We start from the raw sequence: 14,261 nt of genomic DNA on the forward strand, positions 1-14,261 counted from the left end.
TTTCTCTGTTTTGGCAGTACAAAAAACACTCCTGTCGTCCAAGTATGATACATGAATCGGCATCGCGGGAAATAAAAACCTTTCCGATAATGGAAAGACGGTAGTAAGATCGTACAGACAAACTGCTGTATATTTGTTGGCCTCGTTGAACTCATAAGGCAGCCATATTGTTTGGCTTTCCGCTAGATTAGATGGAATTTAAGATGAGGGGTATGAGTATCCCATTCCATGAATATGTTGTTGCGGCTGCTGAGGATTAAACGGCGGAGGCATTGGAGTCTGCTCAATCGGCTCCTTCTTGGCCGACTTCACCTTGGGCTTCGGGGCGATGAGCCCAACCCTCTGCTCGGCCGCTGCCTGCGCGGCCTTTTTAGCAGCGAGGGTTGCCTTTCGCTTCTCGACAGCACCAGCCATGTTGCCATTGGCCCATCGACCTGGAATACATTGTTAGAGAGTTGAACAAGAAAAATCATTGTCCCTGGTAGTGCTAGATACTTACTCTTCATAGATGCCGACATCTTCTCGGATTTGGTCATAGACTTATAATCCTTCTGCGGCTCCTCTGCTTCCTCACCATTGGGCAGAGACGATGGCGTGCCCTTGCGGCTTGCGGGTATATTTCGAACCACCTTGATCTTCTGGATCTTGCGATTGTTGGCGCCTGCAAGAGCTTCTGGGTCGAGCATCTCCGCTGGAGCAAGATCCTCTTCGACTCCGACAGGGGCTATGCCGCTGGTACGCTTGTTCCTCTTCTTTATGGGAGCCTGTGCGGCTTCTTCACTCTCTTCGGCGTCATCGCGGAATCGTTTCTGACGCTTGGGGCGGAACGAATACGAGGACTCGGCAGTGTGCGAGGTCGAGTCCGAGTCGGCTGTCGAGGGCCGCGAGTCACCATTATCAGTGATTTCAGAGGACGGTTCACTAATGTTCTTGCCCTTGGGGATCTTTAGAGTCAGCAGATGGCGACGCCTAGGTGGCTTCTCTTCCATCTGAGGCTCCTCCTCGACGAATTGGTAGCCAAGAGACTCTTCATCGTATTTGATTGGCTGCTTGACACGCGCCTTGCGACCGGACCTTGATGGTGTTTCACGGACAGAGGATTCTTCGCTTGGAGGAGCGGATACGAGCTCCTCGACAATGCTGGGGACAGCCATCTTGGGTCGTGTCGCACGGTTGCGTCTTCTCTTCGTTTCGCCAACCTCCTCATCCGAGAGGATAGATTCGCTATTAAAGCTGGCAAAACCAAACTGGCCATCATCGTTGTCGCCATTGGCCGTCTTGCGTCGCCGAGGCCTGGTGGTCGGAACCGGGGTCGAGCTGCGACTAATATCCTGGCTTGCAGGGTCGAACAATTGAACGGGCTTACGTTGTCTTTTGCCCGTGACTTCATCTGCCTCAGTAGCCTTGGCCGTGGGCTTTGGCTGATTGCGCAACGAACGGCCGCGGGTCATGATTCCTGCCTGCTGCGTCTCCGGATTCTGGCGGCCAATCTTGGATGGATGTGGGTCATACTCAAATCCATAAGCGGCTGCCATGATTCTATCCTGATTCTGGAGGTAGCGCGTCTCAGTCATGCCTTCTTTATCTTTGGATTTGTATCCCTTGACGACAAACTCGGGCTCCTCGTAATTGACACCGTGCTGGTGGAAGTTGCGTGTTCGAGACTCATATTTGATGTCTGCTACGCGTCGGCGAAGAGAGTTTTCATAATCGTCGACAACCTTGCCGAGGCCGGTCCATTCGGTTTGCCATTGAAGAAGGGAAACATTGATGGATTCTAAAACCTCATACAGCTCAGCTGTTGACATGTCCTCAAAGTTCTCAATGGCGGCGAGGTATTCGTCGGGACTCCTGAGCTTGCGGTAGCGGAATGATCGACTTCGCTCAGGAGGATCTTCAGAAACGTCCACATCATCGCCGTCATCTCCGGCAGCAGCTGGGGAATTAGAGGCAGTTGGATCGATTGAGTCAGGGACAGGAGAACCTCGTAAGGGCGTGTTGAGAGCAGGAGTAGGTGCCTCAATTCCAGTAGCGTCAGGCACGTCGTCATTGTCATCAACCAACGGCTCCATGTCATTGGTCTCGCGGTCATCTGCAGTTTGATCTTCACTGGTGGCCACCTCATCTTCCTGCTGTCCCTTCCTCTCAGGATATGAGATGTACTCCCCATCAATATATGGTGTCAGGTGAGCCCAGCGACCAGCAGGTCTGGGTTGCGGCTTGAATGGTCCGCGCTCAGAGGGTTGGGATGATGACGTCTGGGCTGCGGGTTTCACCTGAACGTCTTGAACTAGTACTTCTGGCAATGATGTGCTGACAGTAACCTCGTTTTCTGGCAGTGGCGCCGGCGGCTCGGCGAATTTCACGTCCGCACTTGTTGTCTGGGAGTCTTCCATGATTGCGGAGTCGAAGGCAGATGTTGAAGGAGACGCTGGTGTGCTGTCAACTGCCGCAGCAATTGCCGCAGGAGGAGGGCTGGGCGGTTTGGATTCCTGCTCCGGAGACTGCTGTTTAGGTGTAGTATGGGCTTGAGGCTCAGGCTGTTGTACTAATCGGGCAGAAACCGTAAACAAGTGTGCTGCAGCCGAAGGATAATACGGTTGCTCCTGTAACAGAGGTTGTGGTTCAGGCTCGGCCTGGGAGCGAATATTGCTGTCCCGTGTCTCCTGAGGGCTGTCTTGAAGAATTTCCTTATCGGGAAGTTGGAGAGACGGCTTAATAGCTGCGGTATCTTCAACAGGTGTCACTTCGGGTGCGTGCGATGCAGGCGGTGCAGGTGAAGACAGGGAAGGGGATTTGCGAGTCTGTGAGAGTTGCTCATGTTTCTCAGAAGTTTGCTCCAGGCTGCTGTTATTGTTATTGCTTTTGTCGTGTGGAGACGGCTGAGCGCCATCTTCTGCAACAACTGTATTCAAAGTGGCGTCGTGAGCTTGTTGAATTTTGAGTTGTGGCTCAGCCGCAGTTTCAGGAGCGTGTGAGGCTGGTGCCGTGGTGTCGTGTGGCGAGTGCACCTGCGCACGGCTAGGCTCAGATTGAGTGAGAGACTGAGACTGAGACTCACTCTCGGGCTTGATATCAGGGATATCGGCAGGAGAGGCAACAGTAACAGAGGCAATGGCAGACGGCGGATCTGCGTGATTCAAGCGCTGCTCAGCGTCCGGCGGCTGCTCGGCGAGGCCGGCAAGACTGAAGCTGCTGTCATGGCCTGAATGGATGGGAGTCGATTTTTGTGGGCCGACGGACAGGTCCGTGGATGAAGCATTTGAGTGATCCATGTGAGCGCTGTCGGATTTCTCAGAGTCTGAATACAGAACGCCGACCTCAATGGTGTCCTGGACGTCGTTTTCGTCGTCCTCGACGTCGTCCCTGTAGGCTCTCGCCTCGGGCATCTTCCTGGCGGGATTGCGGCGCCGGCTGGAGGGCGTGTCAGCGTCCATCGAGGCGCCTCTCCTCTTGAGTCCGGAGCCGTAGAGATCCTCGGAGTCGTAGCTGCTGCTGTCCGGCCTTCGCTTCTTATTGCGGGCTGAGGCGGATGTAGATGCAGAAACAGGGGTTGAAAAGTCAGCGTCGTCGTCAATCTGCTCAAAGGTGTAGTCGACACGCGCGCGTTTGCGCAGGCTGTGACCGCCCTTTTTGGGGCTTTCATTTTCATAGTCGTCATCGGCCACGGCGTAGTCATCCATGGTTTTTGACCTCTTCCTCAGATTGGAGGGCCGGGTTGGTCCTGGCGTTGAGAAAGTGAAGGCAGGCTGAAGAGATTTGTTGGCGCGCCGGCCCTGCGGTGCGCCTTGGGGAGTGTTAGTGGCATGCGCCATGATGGGACTGGCCGACGACTGATGGCGCTCAAACGAAGCGTCCGAAGTAGACGGAGGAGAGGCAGAAACTCCAAGGGGCTTGCGACGGTTGTTTGTTGCGCGGCGAGCGCGGTCCATGATGCCAGGCCGTTACAGCCTGTGAGAGGGAAAGGGGTGTAAGAGAACAGGCGACGCAGGGAAGATGTCATCCGCGAAAAGTCAAGGCAGCGATGCCCGGCAGGACGAGCGGGAGAATTGGCTGACAGACAGCAACACGGGCAGTAAAGAGATGATAGAAGATCAGGGGGGTTGATGAGGGCTCGTGGCCTGACGGCGATGCCTTTGCTTTGTTATAAAATGAGAGGCGGATCAACGTGACGTGCCGGCACAAGCGAGCAGGTTTTTCGCCGCCGCCAGCAAAACAACAATAGCAATCAACAATCAGCTGAGGCAATGGACGCACATCCGGCACAATAAGATGAAGCAATAGGAGCCGCCGCCAGCTGCTGCGATGATGCCGCAGTGAGCTCGATATCAGAGATTTCTGAGGGCAGCCTTTTTCCACGCTGTCAGTGCAGCTCTCCTTTGGTTTTCGGCTTCGTGGATCGAATAAGCCACCGGCTGTTCTCTGCATTCTCACTGGCTGGCCGCCGGCGCCGGTACGTACCTCGCAGTACAGCCCAGGTCCAGATTCTACCGCCGCGGTACGAATGTGCCTCAGCGCGCCGTGCAGCCTCGACAAGTACCCACAGGTACCTATACGGGGCCCATTTGCGCGCACCGCTGGGGCCGTATACTTGTACATGTACCTCTGGCAACCTTATTCGTTCTTTTTTTCCCAATTTCGCCCCCCTTCCAGCCCAGATTTGCGTAGATTCCTCCCTCACTAAAGAGTAAAGTACATGTAATCGTCATGCTACGTTATGGATCTCAACCCCGGGGTTCCTCCGCTGCTGCATCAGCCACCAGCACAGATCCATGGACGTACTGTATACTCGTATTTTCAGGGCTTCTCAACGCGGGTAAACAGACGGGACACTTCTAGGCTTGTTCCGGTCTGGCGCGCGTCTCACAGACGAGGTTGAGGCCTGCTCTCGCCTGTAGCCGTAGGGCATGGCCTTGAGGGTTTTATTAGTGGTTAGTGGTTCAATGACTTACAAGATGGGCACCTAAGGTAGCAACGCTGGCTGGATGATCAGAGCAAGGCCCGCTGTGGCTTGAGTTCTGATACGTGCAGCGTAAGCTGAGCACCTTGGGTACAGCATAGTGTCTATTAATGGGCCTGTAGGATTGGATCCTGCTAGTATCTCGATCAAAAGATGACTCTTCGGTCGATAGATGCGCTGTCAGTTTGTAGGCAGGGCAACCTTGGAACTACAGGCAGCATCAATACAGGTACTAATTGACTCTTGTCCCTCGTGTTGTTGCAAATAGGTAAGTACCGCTACAAGGCCGCTACCAAAAACGGCACGCTCACACACTCACAAAACACTCACACCGCGTGACAATGACACATGTACATCGACCACCTGCAGATGTCAACACAAGACAACCAAGACAAGACACCGCACCGCAACGCAACGCATCCAGACTCGATGCCCGTCCCCACCGCCAAAGATACTTTTTTGGCTGCAACAGGGCGATTTCTGCGCTAAGCCAACTGCAGGCCCGCCGAATCTGCTGCTCCTGTGCACATGTACTCCGTATTTCTGTACTCCGTACGTAACTCGCTTTGCCAGATGGCCGCTTTTAATCGTCCCATCTATTAGAGTTGCCTGGCCGTTCACTTTGCGCTCACTTTTAAAACATGCTCAGCCTTGGCCCCATCCCGCTGCTGATTTAAATTTGAATTGCGGAGTACAGCGTATTATCTACTGTGATCCATCAATAGGCAGTTGTGCGAACTTTGTTGTTTGATAGTACGAGTACGAGTGAGTACCTGCCTGCAAGCTACAGTACTGGAATGCACCCTCATTTGCTGACCATCCCCCCAAGCTTCTTTTTATATCGACCTGCAATCGCTACCCCACCACTGCATACCGCGCTACTCCGTATTCCTACCAGAAACAGACCACGGCTGAGGTACCTAACAATCAAACAATCACAAAACACTGGCATCACCAACACCAACAGCATCTCCTGCTATAGCATCCGGTTTCGCCAGCAAACAGCTTCTCGAACCTCGCCATGGCCTCCAAAAAGTCCAAGGCGGCGCCCGCCGACGACAATCTCGACGAGCTCTTCTCGGGCATTGGCGACGAGTCCAAGTCCAAGAAACCATCCAAGAAGCCTACGTCTGCTGCCGCCAAGGCAATTGGCAATGACGATATCCTTGCCGACCTTGAATCCGAGCTTGCTCCTTCGCCCGCGTCTCGCCCGCACACGCCTCGCCTCAAGGAGACCATCGCCAGACGCTCAACGGCAACCCCCCCTGCTGGCGAGGACAAGGCAGCCGCTGCACGCAAATCTACCGACAGCTCTCGGAGCCTTCGAGCTAGCTTCACCCCCAGCGCTACAAGCTCTGAGCCCTATGAATCCGACAAGAGGCCCGTCGAACAAGCGCAGTCTCAGCAATCTGGAGGCGGATGGTGGGGTGGCATCCTCTCGACTGCGACCGGGGTCATGAAGCAGGCCGAGGCTGCCTACAATCAGATCCAACAGAACGAGGAGGCACAGAAGTGGGCAGAGCAGGTCAAGGGCTTGAGAAGCGGCATTGATGTCAATACACTGAGGAGCTATGGTAAGTCTCCGGAGATTCATCCTCGCGCAAATGTCAACATGTCCAACTAACTCTCCGGCTTCAAGGCGACGAGATTCGCAACCGCGCTCTGCCAACCTTATCCAACATCATCAACACCATCGCGCCTCCTATCGGCTCCCACGAACGCCTTCTCATTCACATTACCCACGACCTGGTCGGATACCCCTCTCTCGACCCTCTGATTTATGACGTCTTTTCCGATGTCATGCAGCAGGTGGAAGGCGGTGAGCTCAAGGTTGTCCAGAGGGGTCACGAAAACGGCCTATCGCGGTCTCACGATACCACTGCCGGCTGGGATGACGGTCCTTGGTGGAGACAGGTTGACCAGGCTCGCGAGTTGGGTGTTGTGAAAGGCCTTGTCGAGGGCACAAAGCTTTGCCGCGTCAATGCAGAGTCATATGCGACCGAATACTTTGCTACCCAGGGAGGCGTCGAAGCCGTCAAGACACAGGCGAGATCGGGCATCACTGAGCCTGGTTCCGTCCGGACATCGGACTTGTTCCTGTCTGTCCAGGCCATTGTCACTGACCACGACAAGGCCCTTTTCGGTCGAACTGCGGCGGCCACAAAGGAGAAGGAGTCTGCGGATGCTGAAGAGGAGAATGAAGAGGAGTTCCGCTTTGCCATCTTCATCGTTGACCCGGTTCACGAGATTGAATATGGCACCACCAGCCAGCCCATTCCCGCAAAGTGGGCGCGTTGGCTCGAGGCTCCCCGTCCCTTGACCCCTCAGTCGGGAGATGACGTCCCCGGATCTCTGCATAACCGTGTCCATGAGGACATCCGGGGTATTGTCGAGTCGGGCGAGCTTGATCCTAGGGAGTGGGTGGCGGCTTGGATAAAGGAGTCTCTTGTACTCTCTGCCGGCACTGTGGCACAGTGGTACGTTGCTAGACGTATGCAGGTTGGCGTCAACCACAACAGAACAAAGGCGGAAGAGGAAGACGACGATGAAGAGGAAGAGGAGGAGGAGTCCGATGATGACACGGAGTAATGATACAACGGCGTAGGTTATTGATAATATTTGGACAATATCTGTGAAACATTCTTATCAAGTCTTTTGGAGCCTGTATTGTGAAGTGATGATGGCTACGCTTTGCGACAATCATCATGTTCCTTCATTTATCTACTTTATTCTTCAAGTTTGGTATGCTGCAAGTGTCTCTTTTTACTGTTCTACCCAATAGGCAGTCTATAGCAAGTCTATCAGCATCTATGTCTACGTGCTGGCGAATACGGCACAAGTCTATGTCCCCCGCGTTCTGCCCTTGCTCTTCATCATTCTGTGCTACAGTCCAGGCATGGCCTTTCCAAGCTCCCCCTTGGCCGCCCTCGTCGCGTCCTCCATCTTGACGAGCCTCAGCGGACGATATTCAGGATTCCACATCTGCTCTCTGATCCACTCCTCAAGATCGTGTTCATCGGACGGAATGTCCTTTTCCGTCGCCACGCCTTCTTCCACAGCAGCCTGGATCACGCTCTTGGCCACCTGGACGCTGACGGTCCTCACCTCTTCTACGTCTGGAAGGAGAGTCGCTGTCGGATCCTTCAGCGTGGGGCTTAGCGATGCGACGCCTTGGACGGCCGCGACGAGCATGCGGTCGGTGAGGAGCTTCGCGCGACTGAGGATGCAGCCAAGACCAATACCAGGGAAAACCACCGAGTTGTTGCACTCGGCAATCTCAATCGTGATATCTTTTCCGTCCTTACCCCAGGGGCCAGTGACGGGATCAAAGGGAGATCCCGTCGCAACTAGAGCCTGACCGTTGGTCCACCTGAGCAGATCGGCTGGCTTTGCCTCGTGAAGCCGCGTTGGGTTGGAGAGCGGGAAGATGATTGGGCGCGGGCAGTTTTCGTGCATGGCCTTGACGATTTCTTCTGTAAAGGCGCCGGGCACGGTGGATGTTCCGATGAGGATGTTGGGATTCACTTGCTTGACGACTGAGAGGAGACTGGCGTTATCGCTCCATTCAGATGCGTCTTTGACGTACATCTTTTGAGCGTCTGAGACATCGATCTTTGATGTCAGAAGGCCAGGCTTGTCGATCAACCTAGCAATAAAGATTAGTATATTATCTCGTCTTTCAATGCAAATGGGTCGACTTGCCAGATTTGCTGCGAGGCCTTCTCGTGGCTGATATTCATCTCCGCAGCAATGGCGTCTCTGACTTGGTCTGCAATACCAACTCCAGCACTTCCAGCGCCGAAAATTATCATGCGACTGTTGCTGAGCTTCTGTCCACTGGCATGGAGGGCAGCCATGATGGCGGCAAGCGTCACACAGCCTGTTCCCTGGACATCGTCATTGAAGCAGGCAATCTTGGGACGATACAATTCCAGAAGACGTCTGGCTGCAGTACGAATTAGTGCTTGCGAATTGTAGTCTGGGAATTGGTAACTATACCATTCCTAAGACCAAAGTCCTCAAAGTGGATGTAAGCTCGCGGGAACAGCTTTCGAGCAGCTTCGACAAATGTCTGGATAAACTCGTCGTATTGTTTGCCCCTTACTCGGTTCTGGTGGAGGCCAAGATAAAGCTCATCATTGTGCAGGTCTTGATTGTCTGTGCCGCAGTCTATGACTACCGGGAGAGTTCGATTGGGGTGAACGCCAGCGCAGAGGGACGCAAGTGTCAGCTTTGCTCCAGATATGAGAATGCCGCCCACGCCCTAGAGAGAGAAGACAGATTGAGTTAACAAGGTCAAGCCATATGAGATTGAGATTAGTAATGAAGTCAAGATATACCTGATCGCCGATTCCAAGGATTTCCTCGCCGTCTGAGAATATGGCATTAGTGAAAAACTAGATGGAGCAAGACTCGGACAGGCAAACACACCAGTGACGCAAATATAGTCGACATCATCCGGCCCTCCCCAGAGAGCGAGATCCTGCTCTACGTTTTCAGGGTGGTTAATGTCCAAGAAGCAGCCCTCTGGACGACGAAAAAGCCTCGAGTAGTTCTGAATGGCATCACCCTCGGTTGGAGTATACACGACGCTGAACATTTCCTTGAGGTGAGTGAGCAACAGCTTGAAATAGAGCACTTCATTTTGGTCCTTTAACGAGGTAAGAAACGTGTTCTTGGCTAGGTCATCGCTTCTGGACAGGTATTGCTGGTATGCGCGCTCAACCTGATGCTCCAGGGACTGCTCATTAGCTGGAAGCAAGCCGGTCAGATTGAAGTCTCGACGCTCCGATGGCGTAAAGGCAGATCCCTTGTTGAAGGTGGGGCTGTTCAGAATTGCCGTTCCAGTAAGAGCGCAATCGAGAGGGCCAATGGTACTAAGAAGGAGATTTCCAAACTTGGAGGGCTTGGTTGAACCCATGATGAAGAGTGAGGAGGAGGAGGAGGAGGTTACGGGGACAACAAAATGGCTGTTTGGAGCTATCCAAAGGTTTACAAATGATGTGAATGAAAAGAGGCAGGCTAAAATGAAATGCTGTTTAGAATGCTCTTAAAGACGCTCTCTAGGTAGGATATGGAGGAAATGACGAGAGGTGGTGATGTAAACAATGGTGTTGAGGTGGTTGAGGTGCTGAGCTACTTGTACCTCATGGCCCAACGACTGAGAGGGATTGGACGATAAGGCAATGCGGAGGACAGAGCGAAAGTGACGTAACTGATGACTACTGGAGGTACCTTTCGATACTCATGCACACTGCCACATTTGGACGTGGGAAGGCGGCATATTTCAGGTTTTTCTTTTTTCTTCTTAGCCGTGAGCGTGGAAATAGTGCATTTGAGGCCATTTCTGCGGCTTTAAAAGGTCCAGTGCTATAACCCGCGAATACGGCACTGAATATGGATAACACGGCACGGTGTTCCATACATACAGCAGTACTAATGCATCCTTACATATGAGTCTCTAAATAGTTGATACGCGTTCAATCACAGAAGCAAGTACAGTAAGCAAATGTAGGAACGCTAGGAGCCACGCCGAGGTGAGCTGCATTCCCAGATGGAAATCAAATCGGCATGGACTATGAAGGTCCATTCGTCTTGCAGCAGAGCTGAAGGCGAGATTATCGAGATAACCCCGTCTGCAATCGATACGCCAGCCCTTCCAGGCGCAAACGCAAGACGCGGCGCGCCTGGAAGAGAGACTCGTGGAAGGAATTGAGTGGCTGGCATGGATGCGCTGCGGATCACGTACGAGAACAAAAGAAAAAAGAGAAGACGAAATCCTACCGTGATGCTGACTTAGGCGTATTTCAGACTTGAGAAAAAGTCTTGAGCTTTGAGTCGGCGTTGAATAAAGCTGTCCTCCAGCTGTGTAGACGATGCATTATGAGGGGAGAGAGGAGAAGAAATTCGCTGAGAGGGAAAAAATTCTTAGGTTGTGCTGTTTTGATGGCGGGTCTTATCGATTGCGAACCTGCTGTACCTGGTTTTAGGCGCCAAGGCACCCTCACTCCTAGGAGCTTTCAGTGGCCCCGCTTCTGCTCTTCTGTACATGTTCGACTTTCCAGAGCTACTTGATGCTACCTATCTATACGTGCAGTTTCAGCAGTCCATCTTTTGTCACTATGCAACGCGGTAGGTATTATAGCATACTTTGTTGCAACGTTGGTTATCCAGCGTCATAGTCTGCGAGGAGTTCAAGTGCCGTAGTAAGACGCAGAAGAAAGATCTTCTATCACCATTTTTCAAGTAGATACATGGCTGCTGGAGAATCTGTTACCGTCGATATATTCCTCTAGTATACATGTATGCTACTACCACTACACAAGAACCTACATGTACCAAGCTTTGAATTGCGAGTAGGAGACATGGGATTCTGGTTGGCCAACTTGAGGCTATGGATTAGCCATTCCCTCCTGTTGAGTCGTCACGTGTATCTGTGTAACTACTCCTTGGTCAAGCCACTCGTCTGTTTGCACGTATTTTCGTCAGACAGCCAGCTATTTCCCCCTCTTTTATAGCACACCAGAGAGTTCGTCTTCCCAGTACCGCCAACCTTCTTGTTACTTTCATCCACTATGAACCTAAGTGAGCAGGGTGTCATGATCTGGGATAAGTCCAGAGTGCTAGGTGACTCCGGATGGCTCCATTGAAGCAGATAAAGGGTCGAAACTTTGCCTGGCAACAACTCTGAACTCTGTTTGAGAGGGTCATGATAAGGATTGAACTCAACTCAGCGCCACAGACTTGAGGTAAGTCTATCTAGCAATGAGTCATGAACTCTATATAAAATTCGATGGAACGAGTTAAAAACATCTTACCTTGCGCAAGAATCTCTTCCATTTTATTATTCCACAACAAACCATCTCCAACTCAATAGCTCCAGAAACATTCGCCATCTACCATGTCTCCCGTCGCGATGAATGTGGCGACCGATCCCATGCAGGTCGGACGGTCATCAATAACCAAGGATGCTTCGTGGGCTATATTGCCAGTTGAAGTACGCCAAATGATACTCAATTTGGTGGGATTGCCCATCTCTGAGAGACGATACAACAGCCCGGGCTCCTCAAAGGTGGCTCGCTTCGCTGCAGTGTGCCGGGAATGGCAGGTCTTCTTTGAGACTCGTACATTTCGACGTCTTGTTCTTGACCCCGACTCTCTCAACGAGTTTCATGCAATCGTCAGACGCGATGACACTCGGTTAGGGTATATCCGAAAGCTCTGGCTTCGGGTTCAGCTCTCAAAGTACGAGTGTCCCGATTGTGACGAACCGGAGGATGAGGCAACACAGTATTGGTATGTTTGGCATTTATATGTCCTGCTCTGATATAAGTGTGCCTTAGTGCTAACCGACCCTCGTAGCAACAACAGGATATTCACAACCTGTATTCAGTCCTTACTAGAAACTCTCAAACTCTGGGATCCCGCGCGGCATGGAACAGAGGGACTGGCACTGATGTTGTCTGCTTCCTCGCCCAGCGATACAGAGCATTGGTTTAATCGATGCGAAATCAAAGACAACTATCCATTTCACTACGCCGAAGACCTAGATCTTGCACCTGGTATAGTTGATTTCCATCGGACGAACATTGCTGATCCGTTCAACCATCATTTTTTTCGCGACTACCCTCCGCCGTTGGACAATGGACATGTCAAAAGGGTGCAGGGAACTCCGCTCCATCTAGAACCACAAAAGGATGAGCGAGGCCGTTTTATCAGTCCATACAAGAATCTTCCGGCCGTGCCTATCGTCAAGGGACTGGTCATGCGCAGACAGTTTCGCAGGAACATTCACGTATGGACGCTGTCTCGACTACTAGGTCGAAGCTTTGTGGCATTGGAGTGGTTCCGCTTCGAGAGGACTATTTCCCAGGAGCCTCGTAAGCAACTTTCCTTTGATCAAGGTATGGAACGTAGACCAGTCTTTATAGTGAGTATCTGATGAAGCTAACGCCCCTTTAACAGACTTTCAGTCGCACTTACTACCCTCCCTGCCGAAAACATTGCGCCAACTCTCCTTCACGCAGTGGGAAATCCCTAAATTTGAGCGCTGGGATGGCCTTGAAGAAGTCAGATTTGAAATTTCCCCGTATGCCCAAGCCTACTTGCCTCGGGAGATGGCAACGCTTTCTCAACGACTAGAGCAGTTCTGCCCGCCATGGCAGATGGACACGGCCGCCTTTTTTCGGTCTATTATTGAACTGGGAGAATCACCCACGATGCTTGAAAGCTCCCTAAAACGTGTAATCCTGCGATGTGCGCTCTCAAGTTCAGACAGAAGCAGAAGAGATTTCGAATCGCTGGTAATTCTCGCAGCTCAAGCGGCTATGTCGCTTCCCCAACTAGAAGTCATGGAACTTTGGGGTACCTGTCTTAACGAGCAGGACAGTCGCGCATACATCTTCCGGTACAGTTATAAAGACAGTCGAGCCAGTATCGTTTGGAGGAGCTGTCGCGGAAAGATGGTGGCTCAGACGCGGATCATCGCCAAGTGGAGCGAGGTGGCCCAGAAACACTCGCATTCGACCCTCGCGTACAACGTTATCCCCTTTATGGAGACCCAGGAAGAGATTTTCGAGTCTAATGGAACCTTTATATATCGCCATGTGCTGCTCAAAGATTTGGTGTTTGATCCAATTACGCAGATAATCCTGGAGAATGAGCCTACCGAATGGGGCTTGGGTGAGGGGAGCGATTCATCCCAACAAGATTATGTTTTGACTTCGAATCTCGTAGACCTAAACTCATTGGATATCGATCTGTTGATGCATAGCTTTGGACCGGAGACCGATCTCGAGTCACTGCAACAGGAGCTCATGGATTTAAATGCTGAAGTCGACGCCCTTGTCCAGCAGTATTACGGGTAGCACACCGTGACAATGTATTCCGGAGAAACTTGTGTGGGAGCTGTGACTTTGGGAGACAACCCAACAAGTGAGGATGGAGATTATATTTAGACATAAAAAACCACAAAGTAGAGCTGGTCTTCTTCTGGTGGCACATATATGTCGAGTTTTAAGAGGGTAGAGGAGGTACATAGCTAGATTAGAAGGCGACATGATTCGAATAGGATTTTTGCAACTACTATGGTGCGGTAGTATTGTCAACGCTATATGCAAAGACGTTCCTGATATGATCTTTTCCCGTCGTGATGTCCGGGGAAAGCCGAGGCAGAGCCGCCTACATGTTCCTCCGTTGAGTACCTAGGTATGTGAGCTTGCGTTTCTGGCGGCACCCTGCCTTTTCCTCCAAAGACGCCCGTATGGCTGCCAAGTCCAGCCCCATCTGCGGCGTCGGCTTG

At 52.1% G+C, this 14,261-nt stretch overlaps 4 protein-coding genes across 4 annotated transcripts; 2 read left to right on the top strand and 2 right to left on the bottom strand.

The window, feature by feature from the left end:
• Positions 1-198: 198 nt before the first annotated feature.
• TRIVIDRAFT_50782 (uncharacterized protein) lies at positions 199-3,932 on the bottom strand (the record flags this gene model as incomplete). The annotated part of the gene is made up of 2 exons (XM_014097835.1): positions 199-434; positions 500-3,932. The coding sequence occupies 2 exons, from the start codon at positions 3,930-3,932 to the stop codon at positions 199-201; spliced, it is 3,669 nt and encodes a 1,222-aa protein (XP_013953310.1).
• Positions 3,933-5,993: 2,061 nt separating this feature from the next.
• Positions 5,994-7,468, top strand: TRIVIDRAFT_22717 (uncharacterized protein; the record flags this gene model as incomplete). The annotated part of the gene is made up of 2 exons (XM_014097836.1): positions 5,994-6,534; positions 6,600-7,468. Coding segments are annotated over 2 exons (1,410 nt in total), but the record flags the coding sequence as incomplete, so codon positions are not given.
• Positions 7,469-7,704: 236 nt separating this feature from the next.
• Positions 7,705-10,049, bottom strand: TRIVIDRAFT_81359 (uncharacterized protein; the record flags this gene model as incomplete). The annotated part of the gene is made up of 5 exons (XM_014097837.1): positions 7,705-8,606; positions 8,663-8,906; positions 8,960-9,224; positions 9,301-9,332; positions 9,392-10,049. 5 exons carry the CDS (start codon positions 9,879-9,881, stop codon positions 7,844-7,846), a joined length of 1,794 nt encoding a protein of 597 aa, XP_013953312.1.
• A 1,812-nt stretch (positions 10,050-11,861) lies between these two features.
• On the top strand, positions 11,862-13,827 carry TRIVIDRAFT_50640 (uncharacterized protein; the record flags this gene model as incomplete). The annotated part of the gene is made up of 3 exons (XM_014097838.1): positions 11,862-12,256; positions 12,323-12,873; positions 12,896-13,827. 3 exons carry the CDS (start codon positions 11,862-11,864, stop codon positions 13,825-13,827), a joined length of 1,878 nt encoding a protein of 625 aa, XP_013953313.1.
• Between the last annotated feature and the right edge of the window lie 434 nt (positions 13,828-14,261).

This window comes from Trichoderma virens (genome assembly GCF_000170995.1).
Source record: "Trichoderma virens Gv29-8 chromosome Unknown TRIVIscaffold_84, whole genome shotgun sequence".
Taxonomy (NCBI): Eukaryota; Fungi; Ascomycota; class Sordariomycetes; order Hypocreales; family Hypocreaceae; genus Trichoderma; species Trichoderma virens.